Genomic DNA, 23,552 nt, shown 5'->3' on the forward strand with positions numbered 1-23,552 from the left:
ATCCTTACTGTTCAGATTTTACTAATGACATTAAAAAAGCTTAACATTCAATGTTTATTGCACAAAGAAACTAAAACTTCATTAAATTATTTAAGCCATAACCCCCCCCCCCCCCCCCCCCCCCCCCCACTTGCAACATTAAAGTGGAGTATTTTTCAGCACATAAATGTACCAGTAATAGTAGAGCATTATCATGTAATAGGCCTGCTTCTCTACTGGTAGAGGGTTGTATACTCACCAACTCTGACAGTGTTTATAGAATAAATTCTTGATATTTTTTTTTATTTATTTATTTTTTTTTATAAATTAAATTAACTTTACATATGATTTTCATTTATTTTTGTTATTGATCAAACTTGACATTGACTGTAAATTTAACAGCTGTGAACATTTACAAATCATTGGGTATTATTTCTAATCTTACAGCATAAGCGAACAATAATGATGATGACGATCTTGAATAACCTTTGGTACATTTTCTAGATCACAATTTATAAAGCTACAGTGTGTCTTTTGTGTTACTAAAGCTGACAAGTCTCATGATGACAGAATCACACACAATCAATGGGAGACCACGATTCCTCCTCAACAGGCTGCATTATAAAAATCTGTGTCAAACATCAGCACTGTTCCCCCACTTCGTCATGACCTGTCTCCTCCTAACTGTGGGTTACACCAGGATTTATTGTCGCATCGTGTTAAATGATTGTATTTTGTAAATAAATCCTCTTATTATTGCACTGTTTTATGTTTACACTTGCGCGGATGGATACGTGCAGGTGACTCCTCGCTGGCTACCGGATCTTGTTATTTAAATAGCCAGATGACAAGTTTGATTGGATGTTTCTCACAAACATTTCCAAACATCTGCGACGGAACAGAAACTGATAGATGTGACGATTCTTTTTTTTTAAAATTATTATTATTATTAATAATAATGATAATAACAATAATAAAACGCCACGAATAGATTAATTATTAATTTGACTATTATTGGAGTGAGAAAACTTGGCCCAGTTCTTCAGTGAACTTGGACAATCCCTTCTTGTGCTCCCAGACCAACACCATGGCGTTGGGATCAGAGCTCTGTGGGAGCCACACCATCTGCTGCTCATTGTTTTTCTTATTATCAGTGGCGGTACTGGCTTGTTTGACACCCTGGGCGAATGCCCTGCCTCGGCCCCCTGAGGTTGCTTGTTAGATGCCTGCTCAATGGGTCAGAGTTACACATTAATGCACATCTACTCAAACTCAAAGTGGATGCAGTACCACCACAGTTAAAAGGAATTTGGTTATACTTTTTGACACATTCTTACCTCAAGCACAACGACTAAATCAATCTTTAAAGTTTATAATTGAGATTTTTATTCAATCACAAACAAATAAACTAAGATGAGATGTTTTTGTTTTGGTGTTAGTTTAATCAGAAAATAAAGATTCATGTCAAACAAATTTACACTGAATAAAAAGAAAAACAAACTTACAATTTTACTTTTTGTAATAATTCCTCCAACTGTGTTACTTCTACGATAGTCTTGATATAGCAAAAGATGGTATTATGATACATACAATAGAAATTTACAGTTTTCTGCACATTTTTTCCATTAAGTCTATCACCTTAAGAACATTTATAACATCTATTTCAAATTATCCTCCGAAGTCCATGTGTGAAACATACTAAATAAAAATTGATTTTCTTGTTCTTTACAACCGTTTAATGATGACAAATGATTTCAGATAGCTAACAATAAACATGGAGTGTGATATGCAGGATGACAGCACATCACATTTTTGTGAGTGGCATAAAAGACACAGACTTTTACATATCAGTATTAAAATTTCTGGTTTAAAAAATAGTGTTCATACAATTAAAAGCTAACGTATAAAAGGATTTCCTATAAAAATGCTTCTTTATTTCACATTCATTAGCAGTTTGTGGAGAAGGCAGGGTAAATTTGTATAATTATCAGGTTATTATAGCTTCAGAGGAAAAACAATGAGGTTTCCTGGCTATGATATCATTTTCCCTGCATATTAAAAGGCATGCAGACATTGGGTTTGTAATGAGATCGTGGTGTCTGCAGTATCACCCTTGAGCAATAGGTTACTGTCTTTTATCTAGTTTCACATGCAAAAGGCCAAGATTAAGTTTATTTCAAAGCAAAGTTCATCATGTGTGTTCGTTTACAAATCTGAAATAAACTTTTTTTTTTTAAGAGAGTGACAAAAAGCTGTCATTTTGGTTAGCTCTAGCTTGGAAAACAATGACAAAACAAGCAAAAACAACAGCTACTTTGTGATCACTGCTAAGAATCAGACTTCGTCATCGTCATTTTCTGAATCAGGGCTCATTCGGCCCAGCTCTTCATAATCCTTTTCCAGACAGGCCAGGTCCTCTCTGGCCTCTGCAAACTCCCCCTCCTCCATGCCTTCACCCACATACCAGTGGACGAATGCACGCTTAGCATACATGAGGTCAAACTTGTGGTCCAGACGAGACCAAGCCTCAGCGATGGCAGTGGTGTTGCTCAACATGCACACAGCCCTCTGGACTTTGGCCAGGTCTCCACCAGGGACTGCAGTCGGAGGCTGGTAGTTGATGCCAACCTGGTGAAGTAAAAACAACTATCAGAAGGCTAAAGCATCCTAGACTGCACGCTTTGCTTTAAGTTACTCACCTTGAAACCAGTTGGGCACCAGTCAACAAACTGGATGGAGCGTCTGGTCTTTATACTCGCTATGGCAGCGTTTACATCCTTTGGCACAACGTCTCCTCTGTATAGCATGCAGCACGCCATGTATTTGCCCTGACGAGGGTCACATTTGACCATCTGATTGGTTGGTTCGAAGCAAGCGCTGGTGATCTCAGACACAGTCAGCTGCTCATGGTAAGCCTTCTCTGCAGAGATGATGGGTGAGTAGGTAACCAGTGGGAAGTGGATACGCGGAAATGGTACAAGGTTGGTCTGGAACTCCATCAGATCAACATTGAGGGCGCCATCAAAGCGAAGGGAGGCGGTGATTGAAGAGACGATCTGACCGATCAGTCTGTTGAGGTTGATGTAACCTGGCCTCTCGATGTCCATGTTGCGACGACATATGTCGTAGATGGCCTCGTTGTCCACCATGAAGGCACAGTCAGAGTGCTCTAAGGTGGTGTGGGTGGTCAGGATGGCGTTGTAGGGCTCCACCACAGCGGTGGACACCTGAGGTGCTGGGTAGACGGCAAACTCCAGCTTGGATTTCTTGCCGTAGTCTAACGAGAGACGCTCCATCAGAAGAGAGGTGAAGCCGGAGCCAGTGCCTCCTCCAAAGCTGTGGAAGACCAGGAACCCCTGCAGGGCTGTGCATTGATCCGTCTGAAGAGAATAAACCAAGAATCCATAAGTTTGAAGAAGTTTAAATCTGTAGTTTTACAGCCTATCAAATGAGAAACTCAGCGAACTGCAACAATCTGCATTTTTCTAGTGCTTCTCAGCCAGTCTGCTCATCGTCTGCGTGTCCAAACCAAGCGCCAGCATTTCACAAGTCCAACAACCACTGGTGCATCTAGCAGACAAAAGACCAAATATTCACCACTAGAGACAAAAACCTGAGCAAAATATTTATTCACCAGGACACACGATAAGAGAGGGAGCAATTTAAGTGGTTTTTGTCTTTGTTTTACTGTTTTCAACAATGAACACTTCAGAGAGTTAAACTGAGGTTGTTTTGGAGTTCTAACTCTGTAAAGAGATGAGAATGGATGCAAGTGTGTTAAAACTGCAACATCCAGGTCGTTCAAGAACCTCTTTGAGTTGAAAAAATATGAAGCATGGAGAAGAATAGTGGAAGTGGTAAAAGTGGGAATGACATTACAGGTTTACTGACCATTTTCCGAATCCGCTCCATGACTCCATCAATGATCTCTTTGCCGATGGTGTAATGGCCTCGAGCGTAGTTATTGGCAGCATCTTCCTTCCCAGAGATCAGCTGCTCGGGGTGGAAGAGCGCTTTGTATCTTCCAACTCTCACTTCATCTGGAGAGAAACATTTCTTTAACTCAGATGTAAATATAAACTTTCTTTTCATCTTTTCTGTCTGTGCAACAATAAACATGTCTGAAGATTTCCAGAGAAAAGTGAAAGATGCTCAAATTATCTGGACGTGAAAAATGTGGTGAAATCTGGGGTGGGTCTCATTTATGTGTCCTTAAAAATATTTTAAGAAAATAAGTAAGACTATATGTTGTTAATTTAAGTTTAGCTCAGGCAGAATGCATATGTATGGGGAGAAGCATGGTGGGGGGGTTTATGACGTTTAAAGTATGTAGATGAAGGTGGTCATCAAGGAAAATAGGTCAGAATCGCTGTTCCAGATGACTGCATAACGTCAGGGTTAGCCTGTAAAACCTCAGCTCAACTCTTCACATAGTGATGAGTGGCGGTAAGTCAGAAAGCAAGAAAAAAAAAAATCTGCAACTACTCACATTAAACCAGATAAGTGCTAGAATCATTGCTGCAATAAGAAATGTACAGTATAAACAAAACAAACCCAGAGGGACAAATCTGCTAAACCTCACATTGTAACACAGTTACACAGTTAAAAAACAGATTGGATTCTCAGAAAAGAAAACATGAAGAGGCATCATCTGCTGTCCAAAGGGAGGCTTATACAAAATGTTTAAAAAAAACCAAAGAAAAAAAAATCAGTTATTTTCATCATATTTTGAGGGGGTTGGGGGGATCACAGGTAGACTAGGGGTGATTAAAAATAAAACAATAAAACTAGTCAATAGTATCAGTGAGATTCACCTATTCTAATCAATTTACCTGTGATCCAGAATGTTATAATTTAATAATAATGTAAAACATATTACTTTTCAAAGGTATGTATATAGCTCTCCAGATTATATTATATTATATTATATTATATTATATTATATTATATTATATTATATTATATTATATTATATTATATTATATTGTAATATCAAAAAAGACGAGTAAAATTATTAATAAAAACCATAAAAATGACTAGATTTTATAATGGATTATTTTCATTTCGAAAAAAAAAAGAAAAGAATTTTTCACATAAAATTGATTTTAAAATTGTGAGGCAAAATATCCCAATATTCAATTTTTCGATTCAATTTCCCAGCCATATCACATCACATCACATCACATCACATCAATTATATTATATTATATTATATTATATTATATTATATTATATTATATTATATTATATTATATTATATTATATTATATTATATCACGTCACATCACAAGATTTACAAATCCAGTTATTGGATTTATTTGGAAACCGCATGATTTCTATCTCAGTCTTTACAGAAAAGAATCAACATGAAAAATTCACAGGTCTGACTTCTGTAAGGAGCTCACAAAAAGACCGTCTATTAAATATAAGAAAAAATAGGATTCTTTGACCAGGTTCAGGGGTTCTTAAGCCAAAATGTTCAGTACAAATTGAAAGAAAATGTTTCTTTTTCCTTTCTGAAATCAAATAAAACATAAGACTCCTCACCAATAACTGTGGGCTCCAGGTCAACAAATATTGCTCTGGGAACGTGACGGCCGAAGCTCCCAGTGTTGAAAAAAGTGTTGAATGGATCTTCACGAGAGTTTGGTTCTGTAGGACCCTCCAGGAAGACGCCATCAGGGCCGACACCGTGCTCGAGGCAGAAGAGCTCCCAGCACGCATTCCCAGTCTGGACACCAGCCTGGCCCACATGGATGGAGATGCACTCTCTCTGTGCAGAAAAACATCATGCAGTTGGCTTTTCTCTAACAAAGCAATAAGTACAGTTTTAGATTTAGTTAATTTTTTTTTTTTAGCCTTTTAGAAAAAAAATAATACTATGACTTCACAAAGACCCACAGGTATCCAACATTTAAAACTGTATTTCTAGAAGCGAGGCATGGATGGTAAACAGGACTTTCTTTTCATTTCCTTTGAGGTTTTTTTTTTTTTTTACATTCAGATTGTCAAATTCTGATTACAAAATAAAAAATAAAAAAACAGTCAGTCAGACCAAAAAGCTCAAACACAAATGCAAAGAAATATATTTAGGAAATATGTTAACCAGCTACGTTTGGTAAAAAAAAATTATAATCTGATCAATTTAAATGGTAGTTAAAGCAATTCAGTGTTATGCTCAGGTTTTATAATTCTTCTGAATTTCTGGTGAAATTAAAGAAAAAACGCTCATAGTTTTTCCCATTTTCTCATCTCCTCCGGTTGTTCAGTGAACAATGTGAAAACCAGCTTATCCCAGTGCTTGTGTGTTGTTGCATTTCTCATGCAGTTTCTGCCGTCTTGTTTCAACATGCTGAGGATTTTATCTTGTTTTTCCAGCAGGGAAGACATCCCCTTAGATGATTTTTCATTGTTGAAAGATATTTGGAGGGCATACGTGAGCACTGAACAGAGCATGAATAAAAGTTAAACAAACTTGGAGCTTTCACCAGATAAGTGTCTCTCAAGCTGAAGATGCTGGCATGCTGAGTCAACAATCACTGAGATATTTTAATAAAATTAGGGTTTATGTCACATAAAAGTGCAAAATGCACAGTACAAATAAGTTCTGAGCAGTCTTAGAGATGTTTCAAGGATGCATTGAAATCTGCACATGCAGGTAAAACAGTTAAGTAAAGAAACAATGAAAGTTGTATCATTATGGAGATTATGATCAATATTATGTTTCAGAACATTCTCTTACCATGTTGATCCAGATGCTAGAAGTAGAAGTTTTTGTTGCAGACTATCTAAAGTGTATTTTCTGGCAGTAAGGCTCCAGGTAGACAGCTTAACTCCTCTGCAGAGTCCTGGGACGTGTCTGCACCAACACCGCGGTGCTTTGTGTGCTTCTATTTATATGTACGTCTATCTGACGGTGCTGATTCAGGACTTCAAGAGGAGGGAGCTGGCAGATGGAGGGAGGGAAGGATGGTAACTTTCCCTCCACATAAAGCCAGTTCTTACAAAAAGTGTTGTTTTTAACATGTTTTAGGCTTGCTGTCACTTGCATGCACTAGAGGAGTGAACATCTGGATAGTTTTCTGTCATCGTTGTCATTTTTCATGCTTTTGTTTATATTTTGTGGTCTGCACAGAGGAGTGTGACGGGATTCTTCTAATCTTTCCCTTTTCTCTGCAGAATCACACACAGCTTTTGCTAATTATTAGGATAAAACATGTTGTTCTACTACGCTTTTACCAAGCCTTTCACTTCTAATAGAAGTTTAAAAAAACCATAAATGAATCGACTTGTTATTATAAGGATATTATATTAACTAGTTTAGATCTGTTGGTTTATCCTGGTTATAAGTTTTAATTAAAGCCAGAGAGCCAAAGTTGGAAACACACATCTCTGCAAACAGTTTTTTTCAGATGGTATTTTCTCTACTGTTTTGCTTACTTTTTACTATGTACAATACTTTTTATCTACTACTATCTGTATATGTGCTTTGTATTGTTTCTGTGAGTCTCGGGGACTGCAGATGGAAATGACCTCAGAGCTACAATCTGGTATGGAGTGGGTTTCCTTCTGTGTTTAATGCTGTTGTACGTGATCCCTGTTATTAGATAAACAAAACATGTCTGGATTATTAAAGCCTCTTTTTGGTATTATCTAAAATTCTCCCTCAGCACTCAGCAAGTAAAAGTTCCAGGTGGGTGATGCCGGGCTGCACGTCGGGACAGGATCCTCGTCTTGTGATTAATACTCACTGATCCCTGTGGCTGCCACTGTTACTGCTTTTAGCTTTCGTTTAATTTGGCTAAAGAAAGTAGCTCAAATGTTTGAATTTTCGTGGAGGACAGGACATATAGAGTTGGGTAAATAGCCCGCATGGTGATTAATTCAATTGTGATGCCAAGAAAATAGTTTAAAATCACAAATAAATGCAGGACTGATGGATTCCTGACATCATTTTACAATCCCAGCTCAAGCTCCTGAAAATACTCAGGAATCATTTTAGAGTTACAGTATGACCATAAAAGCATGATTGTGAAGGTGATTTCTGTATGGTAAAAATGGCTAATGTGTGTAAATGAACATAAATAACTCAAAGCACAATGTGGCATAACATCTACTGTAGAATCAACTTAGCAGAAAAACATGCATTTTAAGACAGGTCAAAGATTTTTTAATGTGGCCAGAAAGGACAAAGCAAACAACTCCTGAGTGGACTTTCTTTTTTTAAGTGCAAAACTTTATTTTATTTCTTCAAATCTATGACTTCATTGTTGTCACTTCTTCCTAAGCAACACTTCATTTTGATCAACGCACCTCTGATTAAAACAATTGTGTGTCTGCTGGCTGACATACATTTGTGCAGGCAACAAATCTGCAGCAACTATGTGATGCCATCATGTCAATGTTTAGCAACATCTCTGAGGAATGATTCAAACATCTTGTTGAGTGTGTCACACCAGGAATTATAGCAAGTTTTGAAAGCAAAAAGGGGTCCAACCCGGCACTAGGAAGGTGTACCTCAGGTGTGTCTATAACAGAGTTAATTAGTAATGATTCCACTTGCCATCCTTTGTACTTAATTTAAGCCTTATGTGTAATTTGATTTATTATTATGAGTCTACTACTATTTTTCTATTATTAAAAGAATATCCTAACAGCTACATGTCCAAAGTCGGTCCTCTAGCGCAGCGTGTTCGATGTATTCCTGCTTCAATACACCTGACTCAAATAAAACAGATTTAACAACCTATGAACTTCAGCACAATGACATTAATTTGGATCAGGTGTGTTTGAGCAGGTATTCATAGAAAAACCTGCAGGATTGTGGCGCTCTAGAACCGGTGCTAAACACCCACGTATGTAATATTATAGTAATATATACAAATAAAGTATTTAACTTGCTTTTACCGCCTCTGGTGAGCAATATTGTAGCCAGTAAGAAAAACTAGATATTGGATGATGAGATTATTTGTACAATTTATGACCATTTAAACAGACTTTTATTTGTATAGAGCTGTGATAAGGATGAATAATCCGTGTAGTTTTAGATGAGACATGAATCTGCTTTGATAAACTTTGTATAGTTGTGAATCACGACTCGACTCACCTGCGATGCCACCGACCCAGCTGACGGTGTGAGATGAACAGAAAGTCTGCTGAGTCACAGCGATTTAACACACCACAGACAAAACACGTAATTTCTCAGTGTTTTTATTTACTTCTCAAGCAACAGTGATGTTAGGACTTAGTCTCCCACACATGAACATCCACATCAATGTGCTGAGGAGGAACAAAAACATAACGGGAAAAAAAAAAAAAAAAAATCACATGCACCTCATACTTTATACTTTCATTGCTCAATTTTTGACCAAATTGAAGAACAAAAGAATGAAGTGGTACAATTCAGTTATTTTCTTATACAATATTCATCTTTACACATATATTCTGAGAAAGCCAAAAAGTAATAAACCTTTTGTGATTTGAATATAAAAACACAGAAAGGTGTCAAATGATCTGACACCTTTACAACCTGGTAAATGCCGAAAGCGTTCACTTGATAATGAGCTAATGTTGTTTAACTATCAGTGAAATGGGAGGCAACATGTTCACTGTTTGATTCAGGCTGAAGTGATAAGGCAAATAGCAGCAAGTGGAGTCTCAACCAGCTCCTTTCTTTACTTCTGATGAATAAAAATATATTGCACTTTGAAGACGAACTGAAAAAATAATCTCACAGGTAACGACAGACACAAGTACCACCGAAGAGTCATGCAAGTGGTGATGGGCTCCTTGGAGGTGAAGTGAAGTCTACCATGGCAAGGCTGAATCTCTGTAGTACAGTCTGAGTGGCGGCGGCTGAACCATCCGAACGAGGAGGAAGCCCAGCGGCTGCACAACTTTTTTTTTTCTCCTTTCTTTCCTCTTTCCAGCGAACTCATTTGCATACTGGCAAACAAACATCTCCCTTTATGGTTCTGCTTTAGTGGCATATTAGCAAAGTCTAGCTGCCTGTCCTGCTCGCTCTTCCACTGCTGAGCGTCACTTTTCTCTCAGAACGCAGACGCCTGCGTCGCACCGCTGGGTCGCCATGGAAGTGACGACCTCCCAGGAGTCGATAACCGGGTCGTAACATTCAATACTGCTGAGGAGAGAGTTCCCGTCGTATCTGGGGAAAAAGACGAGACGGAGAGTTTGAACCAAAGCGGCGAACACGCCTGTGTGTGCCGACAGAGCTGAACAAAAGCAGGACTTAAAATTACCATCATATTCCTCTGCTGGGATTTGCTTGCTGCTGCATGTGATACCAGTTTAAACATTTGCGAGATAAAAATCTATTTGTGGTCTTACACCAAAGCTGCATGCAGGCTTTGGAAATGTGTGTGAACCGTTTCTAACTGAACAGACAGAAAACCTGTAGCCTAAATGATTAATAAAAATGATTAAATTTGTCCTTTGTTCAACCGTTTCCAAGCTGTGTGTTGGCAGAGGCGTGTTGATGCATGTACAGGTGAAACACACAACCCAACACGCCTTAGCACAGCAATGGTTCAGGGAGCATAAAGGCTTATGGGATGCTGTTGTACTCATGTTTATATTAGCTGACATGATTCTCCTTTGTGGTGCAGCAAAAGCTGAACTAATGTAAAACAAATCTGCACACGAGCCAAAGCTGCTTGGATCTGAACTCCTGCTGCTGTTGTTTACATTAATGTAGGATCTTTTTGTTCCAAGCAGGGCCAAGGTCGGTGCGAAGGCAGGCCGATCGGCGCCAAGGCAGGCCGATCGGCACCAAGGCAGGCCGATCGGCGCCAAGGCAGGCCGATCGGCGCCAAGGCAGGCCGATCGGTGCCAAGGCAGGCCGATCGGTGCCAAGGCAGGCCGATCGGTGCCAAGGCAGGCCGATCGGTGCCAAGGCAGGCCGATCGGTGCCAAGGCAGGCCGATCGGTGCCAAGGCAGGCCGATCGGTGCCAAGGCAGGCTGATCAGAAACCTGTGACTACATTGTTATGTTTTATAGGTGAAATTACTAAAACTATTAAAACATAACGTGTAGAAATAATTCCATAGAAAAGGACACATTTGAACGTTTTAAGGTTTTTTCTTTTCTAAATGAGAATGACTGGTTATTCTCTTGCTAAATTGGAGGTGAGGAGAAGCAGGAAGAAACTCTTTACACAGGGTGAGGGATGGGTCATATGACCTGGAACTAATAGCACAATGTTTTTGTTCTTTATGTTGATATTTTGAAATCTCTTCTTAAAACATTGAAAATGTTTCCTTCTGAAAGATAATACATAAAAAAGACTTGTGGAATGATTGTCAACTCTGTCAAAGGGGGTAATTTAGTCTTTATTATTTAAAAAAAAAGAAGGATCTGCATTGATTTTTTTTTTTTTTTTAAATTTAAAACAAACCTTTTCTTGTGATGCATCATGACGCTCTGAATGACGTGTTGTACCAAATACATTAGTATTATCGATAAAAGGCTCATCTTGACGCTTAAATATTTATTAATGATTTCGAAAATTGGTGTATTGCTGATTTTACATATTAATGCTGGATCCGATGGATGGATCTGCTGGATTCATCTCTGTTAGACGGTTTATCTTTTTTGCTCCAGGTTAGCTCGAAGTTTGATGGATCAATCAGCTCACAGCCGCCCCTCAGCTCCAGGAGCAACAACGCGCACACTTCAGTTCAGCTTTACAGAAACCTACGAGAAGTTTTCAGAGGTTCTGTCCACCTTTTACACACTCCATGGATAAATGTATCAGGTTAAAACACCAGTGTGTATTATCCTGGGAGTTGTGGCTGTTGGATGCAGGTAGGAAAGCTAATTTGTAGCGCTGCACCAGCAGGTGTTGCTGCCTTTTATAGCAATGGCTTTAAAACCCAAACCACTGCGAGCTGATGTTTTTTCTTCTAAACAAAACCCGTCCAGCTTCCATCTCTTAATCGTCGTAAACTAGCTTGATCCACATATTTCCTTCCTGATACAACAGCATGCATGAAGGAGACTTTTCAGACTACTTGGGGGGGGGGGGGGGGTGGGGGTGGGGGGGGGGGGGGGTGGTGCAATCTGCAGTGAAGAGACAGCGACCAGCAGAACTATCAACTAATACTTGGATTTCTCAGAACTTTCTTCAGCTAAACAGAAGATGAAACTGATCTCATTGCTGCGATGAGCTCCAGCTTCCTGGCGACCCTCGATGTGACAAAGCGGTGTAGAAACAGAATGAACCATTGTTTAGAAACAAAAATTAGTACCAAAATTAGTGCGAAGTTAAAAATCAGCAGATGTAGCCAGAAATCTTGGTGTCATTTTGGACGATTAACCACTTGGGATTTTATTATATCTACGACATGGAGACTGATGGATTAACAGGATTTAGATAAACTTCATGCATGTTTTCAGCAGGCTTCACTACTGGAATAGAGTTTTTAAAGCTCATTCTGATAAAAACAGACGGGATCAATCACAAAATTGCTGCAGCTCGTCTGGTCTTTACGAAGACCAGAAAAAGGGAAAAGAAAAAGTCCCTCACACAGCTGTGTGTATTCCTGCTTTTAAACAAACATGGAGGAAACATTTTTCTTACCCGGCAATGGCATACAGTCGTCCTCTGAGAACAGTTGCTCCTACGTAACACCGAGGTGTCGTCATACTGGCGACAGTTGTCCAGTAGTCCGTCCTGATGTTGTACACCTCCACCGAGTCCAGGTGTGAAACACCATCAAACCCTCCCACCACATAGATGTGGTCATTGAGTAACGCCACGCCCGCCCCTTAAGACAGCGTTGGATATTGAGACAAATGGCGACACACATCTGACATTCTGCGCTGTTGTTTTACCGACCTGATCGCTTCGTAGCCATGGGTGTGACACTGGTCCAGTGTCCTGTGTGTGGGTCGTACCGCTCCACTGAATTCAAGATATTAAGGCCATCATATCCACCTACGGCGTGAAGGAGAAAGGTTAAAGTTGCCGTGGCTTCAGCACAAGAAAAAAAAAACAAGTTTAATAAATATTTCTTACGCGCTTTAAACCATAATGTCAAACATTTCCAGTTTGTAACTTCTTTTCAACCATTTTTATTCATTTATCTTAGTCTTTTGGAGTAATAAATCTAATTCTTTTCCAATTTAAACAATTGTAAGCAAGCTGAGAAGCACACCGCAGTGTAAGCTGTGCACGGCCCTGAAGTGACCCACATGTGCAGAAGACACAGGGACATGGATGCTACGTGTTTGTGTATAAATTTAGAAATTCATGTGCAGTCTGATAAAAGAAAGGAGATTCAGAAATAAGAGCACAGATCACAAAGGTCTTCTGAGCAGCGGTGGCTGCTACTGCTGTACCTGTAGATGCATCGTTGGAACAAAGCGCAGATTTCTGATGTCTGTCTCACTTCAATGACGTAAAAGTTGGATGAAATCTGACACAACTGCTCAGACTGAGGTCTCTTTGAAAGACCTTTTATGCATAAGGTTTAGTACAACATAAGAATGTGGCCTGAGTTGATTTAAAAAAAGATTTGTGTTGCTTGGACTGTGATACAACAGATGTGGGACACACATCGGAAAAAAAGTTGGAATTCAGATACTTTTGCCTGCAGTCTGAATCAAACATGAGATCTGGTGACTGTGGATTTAAGTACACTGAACAAATCTTCATGTTTAAGAAACCAGTTTGGGGTGATGTGAGCTTTGTGACATGGTGAATTCTCCTGCTGGAAGTTTCCATCAGAAGATGCTACACTGTGCTCCTTAAGGGATGGACATGGTCAGCAGCAACACTGCTGTGCTGGTTAAACTATGTTACACTGGTATTAAGAGGTTCAAAATGTCCCAGGAAAACATCCCCCCCACACCAGCAGCAGTTTGAAGTGCTGATCCTGATGGCAGGATGGATCCATGTTGTCATGATGTTTCCAGCAGATTCTGATCCTACCATGCGAGTGTGGAGCTGAACTGGAGACTCATCAGACCAGCCACGTTTCTCCATCTTCTATTGTCCAGTTCTGGTGAGTCTGTGGGAATTGTAGCCTCAGTTTCCTGTTCTTACTGACAGGAGGGAACCCGGTGTGGTCTTCTGCTGCTGGAGACCATCTGCTTCCAGGTTGTGTTCAGAGATGCTATTATGGATACCTTGGTTGAAGTCAGCGATTATTTGAGTTCTTCTTGCCTCTCTACCATCTCCAACCAGTCTTCCCATTCTCCTCTGACATTAACAAAGTATTCTGTTCCAGGCTGCTGCTCACAATATGTTTTCTTTTCCTCACACCATTGTCTGTAAACTCTAGAGATGGCTGTGTGTGAAAATCCCAGATCAGCAGTTTCTGAAACAGTCAAATGACGATCCAACATTCAAAGTCCCTCAGTCTGAACTTCAGCAAGTCCTCTTGATCACGTTTACATGACTACATATGTTGCTTTGCTGGCATGTAATTGGCTGATTAGATATTTGTGTCAACAAGCAAATAAAAAGCAGGGCCTAATTAAGTGGTGGGTGCTTATTTCTTATCTTTTTATGGCTCAGCTGTGACCATAGGAAGCTGCATGATTCCCGTTGCAAGGTTATAAACGAGAGATATGAAAGGAAAAGCAGAAATATCTTCATTATCTTCATTATTATATGCAGCCAGGGCTGGATTAAAAGTGCACAAACCCCTGGGCCCAGAATGTTCCAGGGGCCCGCTTCCCCACAGCAAAATTGTGAAAAGTGGGAATGATACACTGTGAAACATTTCTAACATCTCTCAGCCAGTGATACCAGTAGCAATACACTAGACACTGTAGTGTAACTATCTGGCTTTTATGTACATTTTGTTTCATGTCCACAATGCTGGTTTTTGAGTGGGCCCCTGGGCCTGTGCCCATAATGCCCATTGGATAGTCCGGCCTTAACCGCTGCTCACTGGTTGAGACCATCCTCATTGGATTAGTCCCAACATGTCAACATCTTACCTAGACAGTATATCAGTCCACTTGCCACCACCAGACCGGCTCCCTCTCTGGCTGTTTGCATATCTCCCAGCATGCTCCACTGGTCAATGTTGGGATCATATCGCTCCATGCTGGTGTGACGTCGGCTTCCATCAAAGCCCCCAGCCACATAGATCATGTCTGTTCAAAGTGAAACATCATCATCACACTGGAATATCTATTTTTATGGGAGAGAAGAAAAATTTACCGGGGATTACACAGAAGCCCACCTCCGAGTGTTGTGGCTCCAGCAAGGCCACGGCGCACATTCATGGTGGCGACGGTGTACCAAACTCCGTCCTCATCCGCTGTGTAGTCCAGGCACTCCACAGAGCTGAGCCTGGAGCGCCCGTCGTAGCCTCCAATTACATAAACTCGGTCGTGCAGAGACACTGTAGCCACGTAGCGCCTTTTCCGTGCGATATTCTGTTCAGGACATACCGATCCGTATCAGCCAGGCCATCTGACAGGTTAAAAACCACAAAGATCTACTTAAAAAATTCAATACTCACAGGGAGAAAGCTCCATTCTTGAGTTTTGGGGTCATACTTCTCAACTATGTCGATTGGAGACTGCTGGCTGCCAAACCCGCCTATAACCAGCAGGACTTCTTTGGCACCTGTGAAAAAAAAACAAACAGCTTGGATTACAAGGCTGCTCTATCAGAGACATGCATTTAGTTAAATTGCAGTTGAACACAGGGTTTCCTACCTAATCTGGCTTGTGTGCGAGGGCCCTGCATCTCACTCCTCAGCTCTGGTCTTAAGTGGAATTTTTTGGCTTCATCAACGAGGTCTCGACATGGCAGACTACACCGAATGAGAGGCTAAAACGTGTAAAAACTCGCTTAATTATGGTGTGATAAATACTCCAGAAGGCAATCTGTCATGTGAATCTCGCTGCGTGATTACAACTTGTTGCGCGTCGCCTGGCTCACCTCAGCATCAATGACATCTGTAATGTATCGGGGGGTAAGGAGCGGCATGCGAACAAACTCGAGCATGTCAGGCAGGTAGGGCTCTCTTTCTTTTCGGTTGTGTTTCACCCAGTTTAATACGGCTTCAAACACAGGCTCCTCCGAGTCCACCTGCACACACACAACACATGAACAAGAATGACAATGAGACAGAAATGAATTCAATGAATCGATTACTTAAACAGATGCTGACAAGATGGGACAAAAGCCCTGTGAGAAAGCAGCCAAAGAGCAGCCGCTTGCTTTACAGACAAAAATACAAGCTCGGTGAATTAGAGATAAAAAAAAATTCCATTTATCATCACAAGCCAGCTTGTAAGAACGTGAAAATTCATTTAAAGCAGGGAAAGTTGGGGATAAACTAATTGAATCAGTTCATCCTGATTAAAGTCTGAGGATGAATGAACATGTTTTATTAGACTGATGTGCTGCAAGGGTTACGTGTGTGTGAGATGGATGGAGCCTCTGTGACGTCACCCGTAGGTTTCTGAAAAGCTGTTCTCACAATCATCGTCTTGGCAACACTATGCATGAAATTTCTCCTAGAAAATACAAAAATACGTAAAGTAGTAGAGCTCAGAGGGGGACTGTGAGCTTGGGGGTGGATGATTTACATTATCGATCTCCAACCTGACTGCAGCTAAGAACTAACTGAGCTAACCAGCTAATAAAGGTAGGCAGGTTAAAGCCAAGTTAACTAAACACTGCAATTTTGCTACTCTGCCTTCTTGCAGCCGGATATTGGGCGCTTGTCAATGAAAAGGACACGCCCCCAATTAGGTTGAATTTCGAGATGAAATAACTTCTATACCGTTCCCTCACCCCACAGTTGTCATAAAGGCAAACCTGACCTATTAAACTGAAAATGTTTTTGTTCCAGGCTGTGAACACGTTTATTTCTGCTGTGAAGTTGATCGTTTTAAACATTGGACTCGATGGGCACTGACTCCCTTTTGATGCCGTTAGTGGATGAGGCTTCACTTTTAACCGCCGGAGGTCGCAGCCAGGTTTTTTTCATGTCTCTGATTGCTCAGATGCTGCAAAAACTCCAACAACTCCAACAATTTTATGCGAGCTTGGATTGATCAAGATGACAAAACCCTGGGCTGAATTACTGACATGATAACCAGCTCTGTAGTATCGACTATCAGGACTGCCAGTGACAAGATAAGTTAACCCAGGTGATGGAGAAATATCCCAGATATGTCCATTGAGCTTCATAATACAGGCCTCTGGTCTGCCTGCAGTCTAATCCTGTTCTCTGGAGCAGTGGTCCTCAATCTTGGTCCTCAAGACCCAGTGTCCTGCAGGTTTTCCCAATGCCCCTGCAGGAACACACCAGACTGACTCAGACAAGCTCTGCATATGTCTGCTAAACACACATTGATTTGAATCAGGCGTGTTGCACCTGGGAGACTTGGAAAACCTGCAGGACATCGGTCCTCGAGGACCAGGATTGAGGATCCCTGATCTGGAGAACACACCAAGTACCAACTTGGTGTTGTTGCTATTAAATTCCATATAAACATATATTTAGAAGACTTATTAAAAGTAATTAATTATTTTTAAATGAACAGAGTCTACAGTGTTTTTAAAAAAAAAAAAAAAAAAGTATAAACAGGGTTGTGATCCTTCTAACAAAACAATTTAACTGTTTTTGCATCTGCAAAAACACAATGTCCAAAGCAAACAGGTCTGCTTTGGTGGAACAAGCACTACATTTGCACCTAGAAATCCTCAGATGACAGAGAATGCCTTAACTGAGGGCAAATTATGCGTGACTGTGTTTCACATGTATAGTCTAGTTTTATTTTAAAAACAACAGAAATGACAGGAAGAACAATTTAACACAATTGATGATATATAAATCATCATGTGATAATAACTGTGTTTTCACAAAGCAAGCATGTGGTTGGGAAACAGGAATTTCCTGAGCACAAAGGCAAACTTAAATCAGGTTCACTTCTCTGCAATTTCATTGTCAGGCCAATCCACAAAAACTGAGGGGAGCTTGGGGTTGGGAGGGGGGTGCACTAGCTGAGATTACAGCAGGTTGGTACTTGCTTTTCTCTTTTCCAGCTCAGATGTCTGACAGACAATAAGAAAGCTGTGAAAGTGAAGCTACATTTCCAACCAATTTTCAGGCCGACTACATAAATAATCAGTTTATTCTTGTGTCATATCAGCATTTCTTGCTATAAATGGCAGCTTTTTGTGGTGTAACAAATACCAAACTAAATAATAAAGAAAGTGAGAAGCATCCACAGTTCAGCTGCACACATGCAGTTTTCCTACCTGGATTTCATCACATTTTATAAGCTTTTCAACTTCTGTCTGGCTCAGCAGCATGAACTCCTCATGCTGAACCACCTCGGAGAAATGCTTCTGGGAAAAGAGCTCGGCGGCCTGCATCAGGTCAAGGCAATTGTGAGTTTCGGCAAAGTCACGGATACCGAGGCAGTTGGAAGGATCGAGCTGGCTTTCCAAAAAATCACAGCATGCTCTCTTCACCCCTGAGGAAAATGGAAACGTGTTTGTTTAAACTCGAGTCCATGCCAATCAAATTCCTGAAAAACAGGACTTACAATCATCGCCTCAACGCTTTCTGTGGAAGTTCATTTAAGACCTCCCACTTATGATTAACAGACATAACTCAATAGTTGCTTGTTAAGTTTTTGGTCTGTGGCAACCAATAATGTAGAAACAGCCAAAAACAATAATCATTTTAGTCAATGTAATAAAGCCAATAACATAAGAATTTGATAATAAAATAATAACACCTGTTTCATATGTGCAAACTACACAAAAAAGGAAAATAATTGTTCTTAGAAATGCAGTCTTATGAACTTTTACATTACAAGCTCCAGTTCTTACATTCTCAGTGGATTTTTTTTGTTTCATGTCAAAATTAATAAAGAACCACTACCATAATAACTTATTACATGATTGGCTTTATTACATTTAAAATGGCAAAAATCACTGAATTTTTTTTGGCAAGTATAATAAAACTGGCTGCTACCGGGATTAATTATTTTTCATAATTAAATCACTTTCTTTAATCAAAATCTTTTTTATAAATTACTTTTTATATATAAAAAAGGAGCACAAATGACTTTTTATAATAAAAACTATTTTTGCGTTTAAAACCTGAAGTGATAAATTATACTCAGTAAGGCTAAAAGTGCATGACTAAACTCATTATTCAACAAGTATTCATTCATTAGATGACAGGGCTGGGAAATCAAATTGAAAAAAATCGAATATCAAGATTTTTTGCTTTACAATTTTAAAATGGATTTTTTTTTTGTTAAAAATCAATTTTTTTCCAAATAATAAAATTAATGCATTTTAAAATTTGTGTAATTTTTATTCATGTTTTTACTTGTCTTCTTGGGCATTATAGCAGCAGAATGATAGTCTGGCTACTGTGTTGTTTTTTCCTAATTGAATTAAAGAAAAATGGCCCAAAAAACGTTTTCTTTACAATAATTTTTGTTTTTAGTCTACAAAAATCAGCACTATCAAAGAATTGTGAGAATTGCAATTTAAATCAAATCAGCACCCAAAAAAATCTGAGTCGATTCGAATCGGGACAAATGTGTATCGTCACAGCCCTATTAGATGATCATTATTTTGTTTAGATTTGTTCATAATCAGGAAATAAGTGTCCAGACGACTGAAGTTTGCAGTAAAAGAATTTGCTAAAATACATCAATAACATTAATAGTTTTTACTGATTAAAATCACAGACAGGTAACTACATAAGTTATTCATTTTGTTAGAATGCAATGTTTATCTGGGAAGTCTTGCATCCTGGCATGCTTGGTGGTGTCCCACCTACACACTGCAGACCATGCATTTGTCATCACATGGAAATGCAGGTACTGGGAAATGACGTTTATCAAGAATCAGCAGGACACTTGCAGACATTTTCTGCAAACACTCAAAAGGCCAGTTAGCTTAAGTGAGCACTTTCTAAATGAAGTTTTAACCCCCTCAAATCTTACCTTTAAGCTGCAGCAAACAGGCCGCAGGGAGAAGTTCTTGTACATTTTCCACTGTGACAAGCACAGTCTCTGTGTAGACAAAGTCCAACAAGATCTCCATAGTTGATGCAGTGAGGCCCTGAATGTCAACAAAAGATTTCCCCTTTTCTGCAAGCTGTGGGGCCACAACAGAAGCATATAATTAAAAAGTCACTTAAAAGCTTTAAGTATTATCTTGTCATTTAGTTCAATCTACCACTGCGTTAAGAGGCCAAATAAGGAAAAACTATATAAGTGCCTTGAAAACGTATCCATCCTCCCTTCGCATTTTTCCTTTTGTCCTTCCAGACAATCTGGACTTAACATATATATTTTCAAGGTATTTGCTCAGCACAGAAAATTTTCCACTTTAGAAGTCTAAAATATTATAAACTCTTAAATTAGCAAGACAAAAACGAAAACTTGAACATTCAGATGCACATCGTCTTTTAAATAAAAATCATATCAACCTTATTCTGATCTGGGCTTTTACAAGATATCAAAATGATTCCCCACAAACCACTTCAGTATGCTTCAGGATTTACCTGATGTAAATCACCCACACAAGCGTGATGCTGTCACCATGCCTGACTGTAGGTTAATATTTAGTCTCAGCTAACTATAGAACCTTTTTCTATCCTTTTAAAGAATCTCCGAGACCCATAATAAGTGTACATGTGCTGAGATTACATGGCATTTATGCACAATCCATGGCAGCACTGTTGATTTGTCTGTGCTGTTATTAATACTAAGTGAAAGATTTTGGATATTACAAATGAGTTCATTAAAACTTCCTTCAAAAGTTAGCAGCCCTTGTCCATCAAGGATAACATTAAGCGAAGTTAACTACTTTTATAAAAAGAGTTTCATATGTTGAATATAAAGACACACAAGTGAAAATCAAATGCAACAGCAATACTGACAATTGCTACTTTTTAGGCTTGTTTCACTCCATAACAAACCTTTGTCCACTGTGAATTTGGTCAGGTTGGTGGCAGGAAAAAAACTAAAAGATGAACAACTGCACCAACTCAAGTTAAAGTAACCTCCAACAAGGTTGTTCCACATGCTTCTGTGACTGCCCCCAAGTGACAGCAACATGTTACAACATATAGATCTGCATTCGTGTGAAGTGCCGGTGCAAAGTGTATAAAGTACGATGCTGGATCCCTGAATTGGAATTTCTGCATGGGTAACTAACATAACATCTCAAAACATATCCAAGTAAATTACAGGTGATCATCCAAAAACATCGAAAAAAAAGGACTTTTTTCAAGGCACCAAATATCAGACATTTTTTTTACCTCGCTGGTGAACATGGCACAAAAATAGTCACTGCAGGCAGCCAAGACAATCCGGTGAGCTGGAAAATCTGTGTTTTCCACCCTCAGAGTGATGTCACACAGCGTGTTACTCTTGCGAAGTGAGTTCATTGCATTGAGGATGGATTTGGCATGGGAATTGGTCATGATGTCTTTGGGAGCCATGCTGCTTTGAGAACCTCTAAAGGATCTCAAACTACCACAAGAATCTAAAAATGAAACAACAACAGCATTTCACAGTTTTGTCATTTTTACACACCTACCCTACCAAAAGCCAGACTGTCATGATTATTGTACAACATCTTTAGCAGCTGTCCAGTCAGTAGTCAATATGACTACTGTGTGAAATATGTGTGAATTATGAGTTTTAGTGTAGAATTTGAACTGCTGGTCATAAAAATAAAGCATCTGATAATGTTTTATTTGTCTGTGTGAAATTAAGTACTTTCACTCTTTTGAATACTGTACAGAGAAATTGATTCGTTGAAGAAATACTGCTAATGACCCACTACTTGCGATCTAGCAGGTGCTCAACAATGACTCTTCTGATTATGTCTCATGGTCATTATTGTTTTGGCTGAGACCAAGCTGTCACACAGATCTGCTGCACTGACACTGTTTTTTGTTTGGCAATGGCAGCGGTGGAGCTGTTTACATACTGAGTTGTGTGGTAAAATGTATGTATCCTACTTGGATAATCACTAAGAATTAAAATATTTACAAAGACCCCAAATAGAACAAACAATCAGTAACATAATAGTATATTTACTTCAGTAGAGGTTGGTAGTCCAGTACTTTGAGTATGCCTAATCTGTAGGGGTGGGAAAATCGAATTGAAAAATCTATTTTTATTTTTGTTAAAAATTGATTTTTTTCCCCAGATAAATAAAAATAATTGATTATAATATTTTTGTCATTTTTATTATTGACCTTATTATTTGTCTTCTTGGGCATTACAGCAGCAGAATGATGATCTGGCTGCTGTGTTGTTCTTTCCTATTTGAAATCAAGAAAAATGACAAGCAAAAAAAAAAAAGAAAAAAAAAGTATTACATCTAATTTGTTTTTAATCTACAAAAATCAGCAATATTAAAAGAATTGTGATAATCACAATTTAAATCGAATCGGCACCCAAATAAATTGGAATTGAATCAAATCGGGAGAAAAGTAGATGTCACAGCCCTACTAATCTGTGAGTTTAACTGCACTGTTTTTCAGTATTAATCCTGGTATTTGGTTTTGTGGTTATGGTGAGGAACTAAACATTTTCTACATTACAAACTAAATAAATTTAACAAAGAAAGAAATATTAACAAAGAAAGAAATAAGAAAGAAAGCAGCAGGTATAACTAGTTAACTTCTATTTTGTGTGCACTGTCAGGTGTTTATATTAAATTGAATTATGTTTAATTAATTTAAAAAAAAAAAAAAAAAAAACGTGATATAAAGCAACTTACCGTTAAAAGACCTGAATACTTTTTCCACCACTGGGAGGCAATAAGTGTAGCTACACATGAGCTAACAGCAGCAGCCAACCACAGCTGACGGCTAACGCCGACGCCAGACAACAACTTAAGAAAGCACAGCTATATTAAGAGGACTGATGGCCAGAGGAAGACAACACATGAAGCGACACACACAGAAGAACTTGTGAAGAATTTGCATAATACCTGTCGCAGCAGTAAGGTCGACTCAAAACGTCTAGCTAAGTTGCTGTGCTAGCTAACGTGAGAAGCACCAAAGTCCCAGTTCTTGGTGTCTGAATAATATCACTCAGTTAAAGCAAATCCATCATAGCTTCTGTCAGGTCAGACTTTACTCGGCCTCCTTTAGGACATAAATGTGTTAAATGTCAACACGACGCCATGGCATCTCTGTAAACGATCTTTATCCAGCAACAGTGTTTGGTTGACTAAACTGCAGCAGCAGCGCAAACTCCTCGGATTGGACGTAAACAAGTACGTGACTGTACGTGCGCGCTCCCTGACAAGCCGGGCGCGTTTCTTTTCAGAAACAAGATGACTCCCGTTAGCTGTTCCGCAATGTCAATAAGCCAACAAAATAAAGATAACAGAAAATGAAGTTATTTTAAAAATGACCTATTGTACCTATATTCAACGGCCAATTTCCCAAAAGGTAAAAGAAATTCAATTCAAATTGATAAATAATATTTATCCTGCTGGGCAGGGCAGGATTAAAAGTGCACAGGCCCCTGGGCCCAGAGTGTTCCGGGCCCCCCCTTCTTCCTCTCTGCAACATTGTGA

At 39.2% G+C, this 23,552-nt stretch overlaps 2 protein-coding genes across 2 annotated transcripts; both read right to left on the reverse strand.

Moving 5' to 3' along the window:
- Window positions 1-2,313: 2,313 nt before the first annotated feature.
- Window positions 2,314-9,749, reverse strand: tuba5 (tubulin alpha 5; the record flags this gene model as incomplete). The annotated part of the gene is made up of 5 exons (XM_079238573.1): window positions 2,314-2,607; window positions 2,679-3,359; window positions 3,871-4,019; window positions 5,527-5,752; window positions 9,714-9,749. 5 exons carry the CDS (start codon window positions 9,747-9,749, stop codon window positions 2,314-2,316), a joined length of 1,386 nt encoding a protein of 461 aa, XP_079094699.1.
- klhl12 (kelch-like family member 12) lies at window positions 9,180-23,219 on the reverse strand. Its single transcript, XM_079238886.1, has 12 exons — window positions 22,746-23,219; window positions 21,271-21,497; window positions 19,949-20,102; window positions 18,237-18,454; window positions 15,903-16,052; window positions 15,677-15,791; window positions 15,478-15,584; window positions 15,196-15,391; window positions 14,948-15,106; window positions 12,837-12,935; window positions 12,579-12,765; window positions 9,180-10,144 (listed from the first exon to the last, which is right to left on the reverse strand). Exons 1-12 carry the CDS (start codon window positions 22,801-22,803, stop codon window positions 10,018-10,020), a joined length of 1,797 nt encoding a protein of 598 aa, XP_079095012.1. The 5' UTR covers window positions 22,804-23,219; the 3' UTR covers window positions 9,180-10,017.
- Window positions 23,220-23,552: the final 333 nt, after the last annotated feature.

This window comes from Telmatherina bonti (genome assembly GCF_933228915.1).
Source record: "Telmatherina bonti genome assembly, chromosome: 4".
In the NCBI taxonomy this organism is placed as follows: domain Eukaryota; kingdom Metazoa; phylum Chordata; class Actinopteri; order Atheriniformes; family Telmatherinidae; genus Telmatherina; species Telmatherina bonti.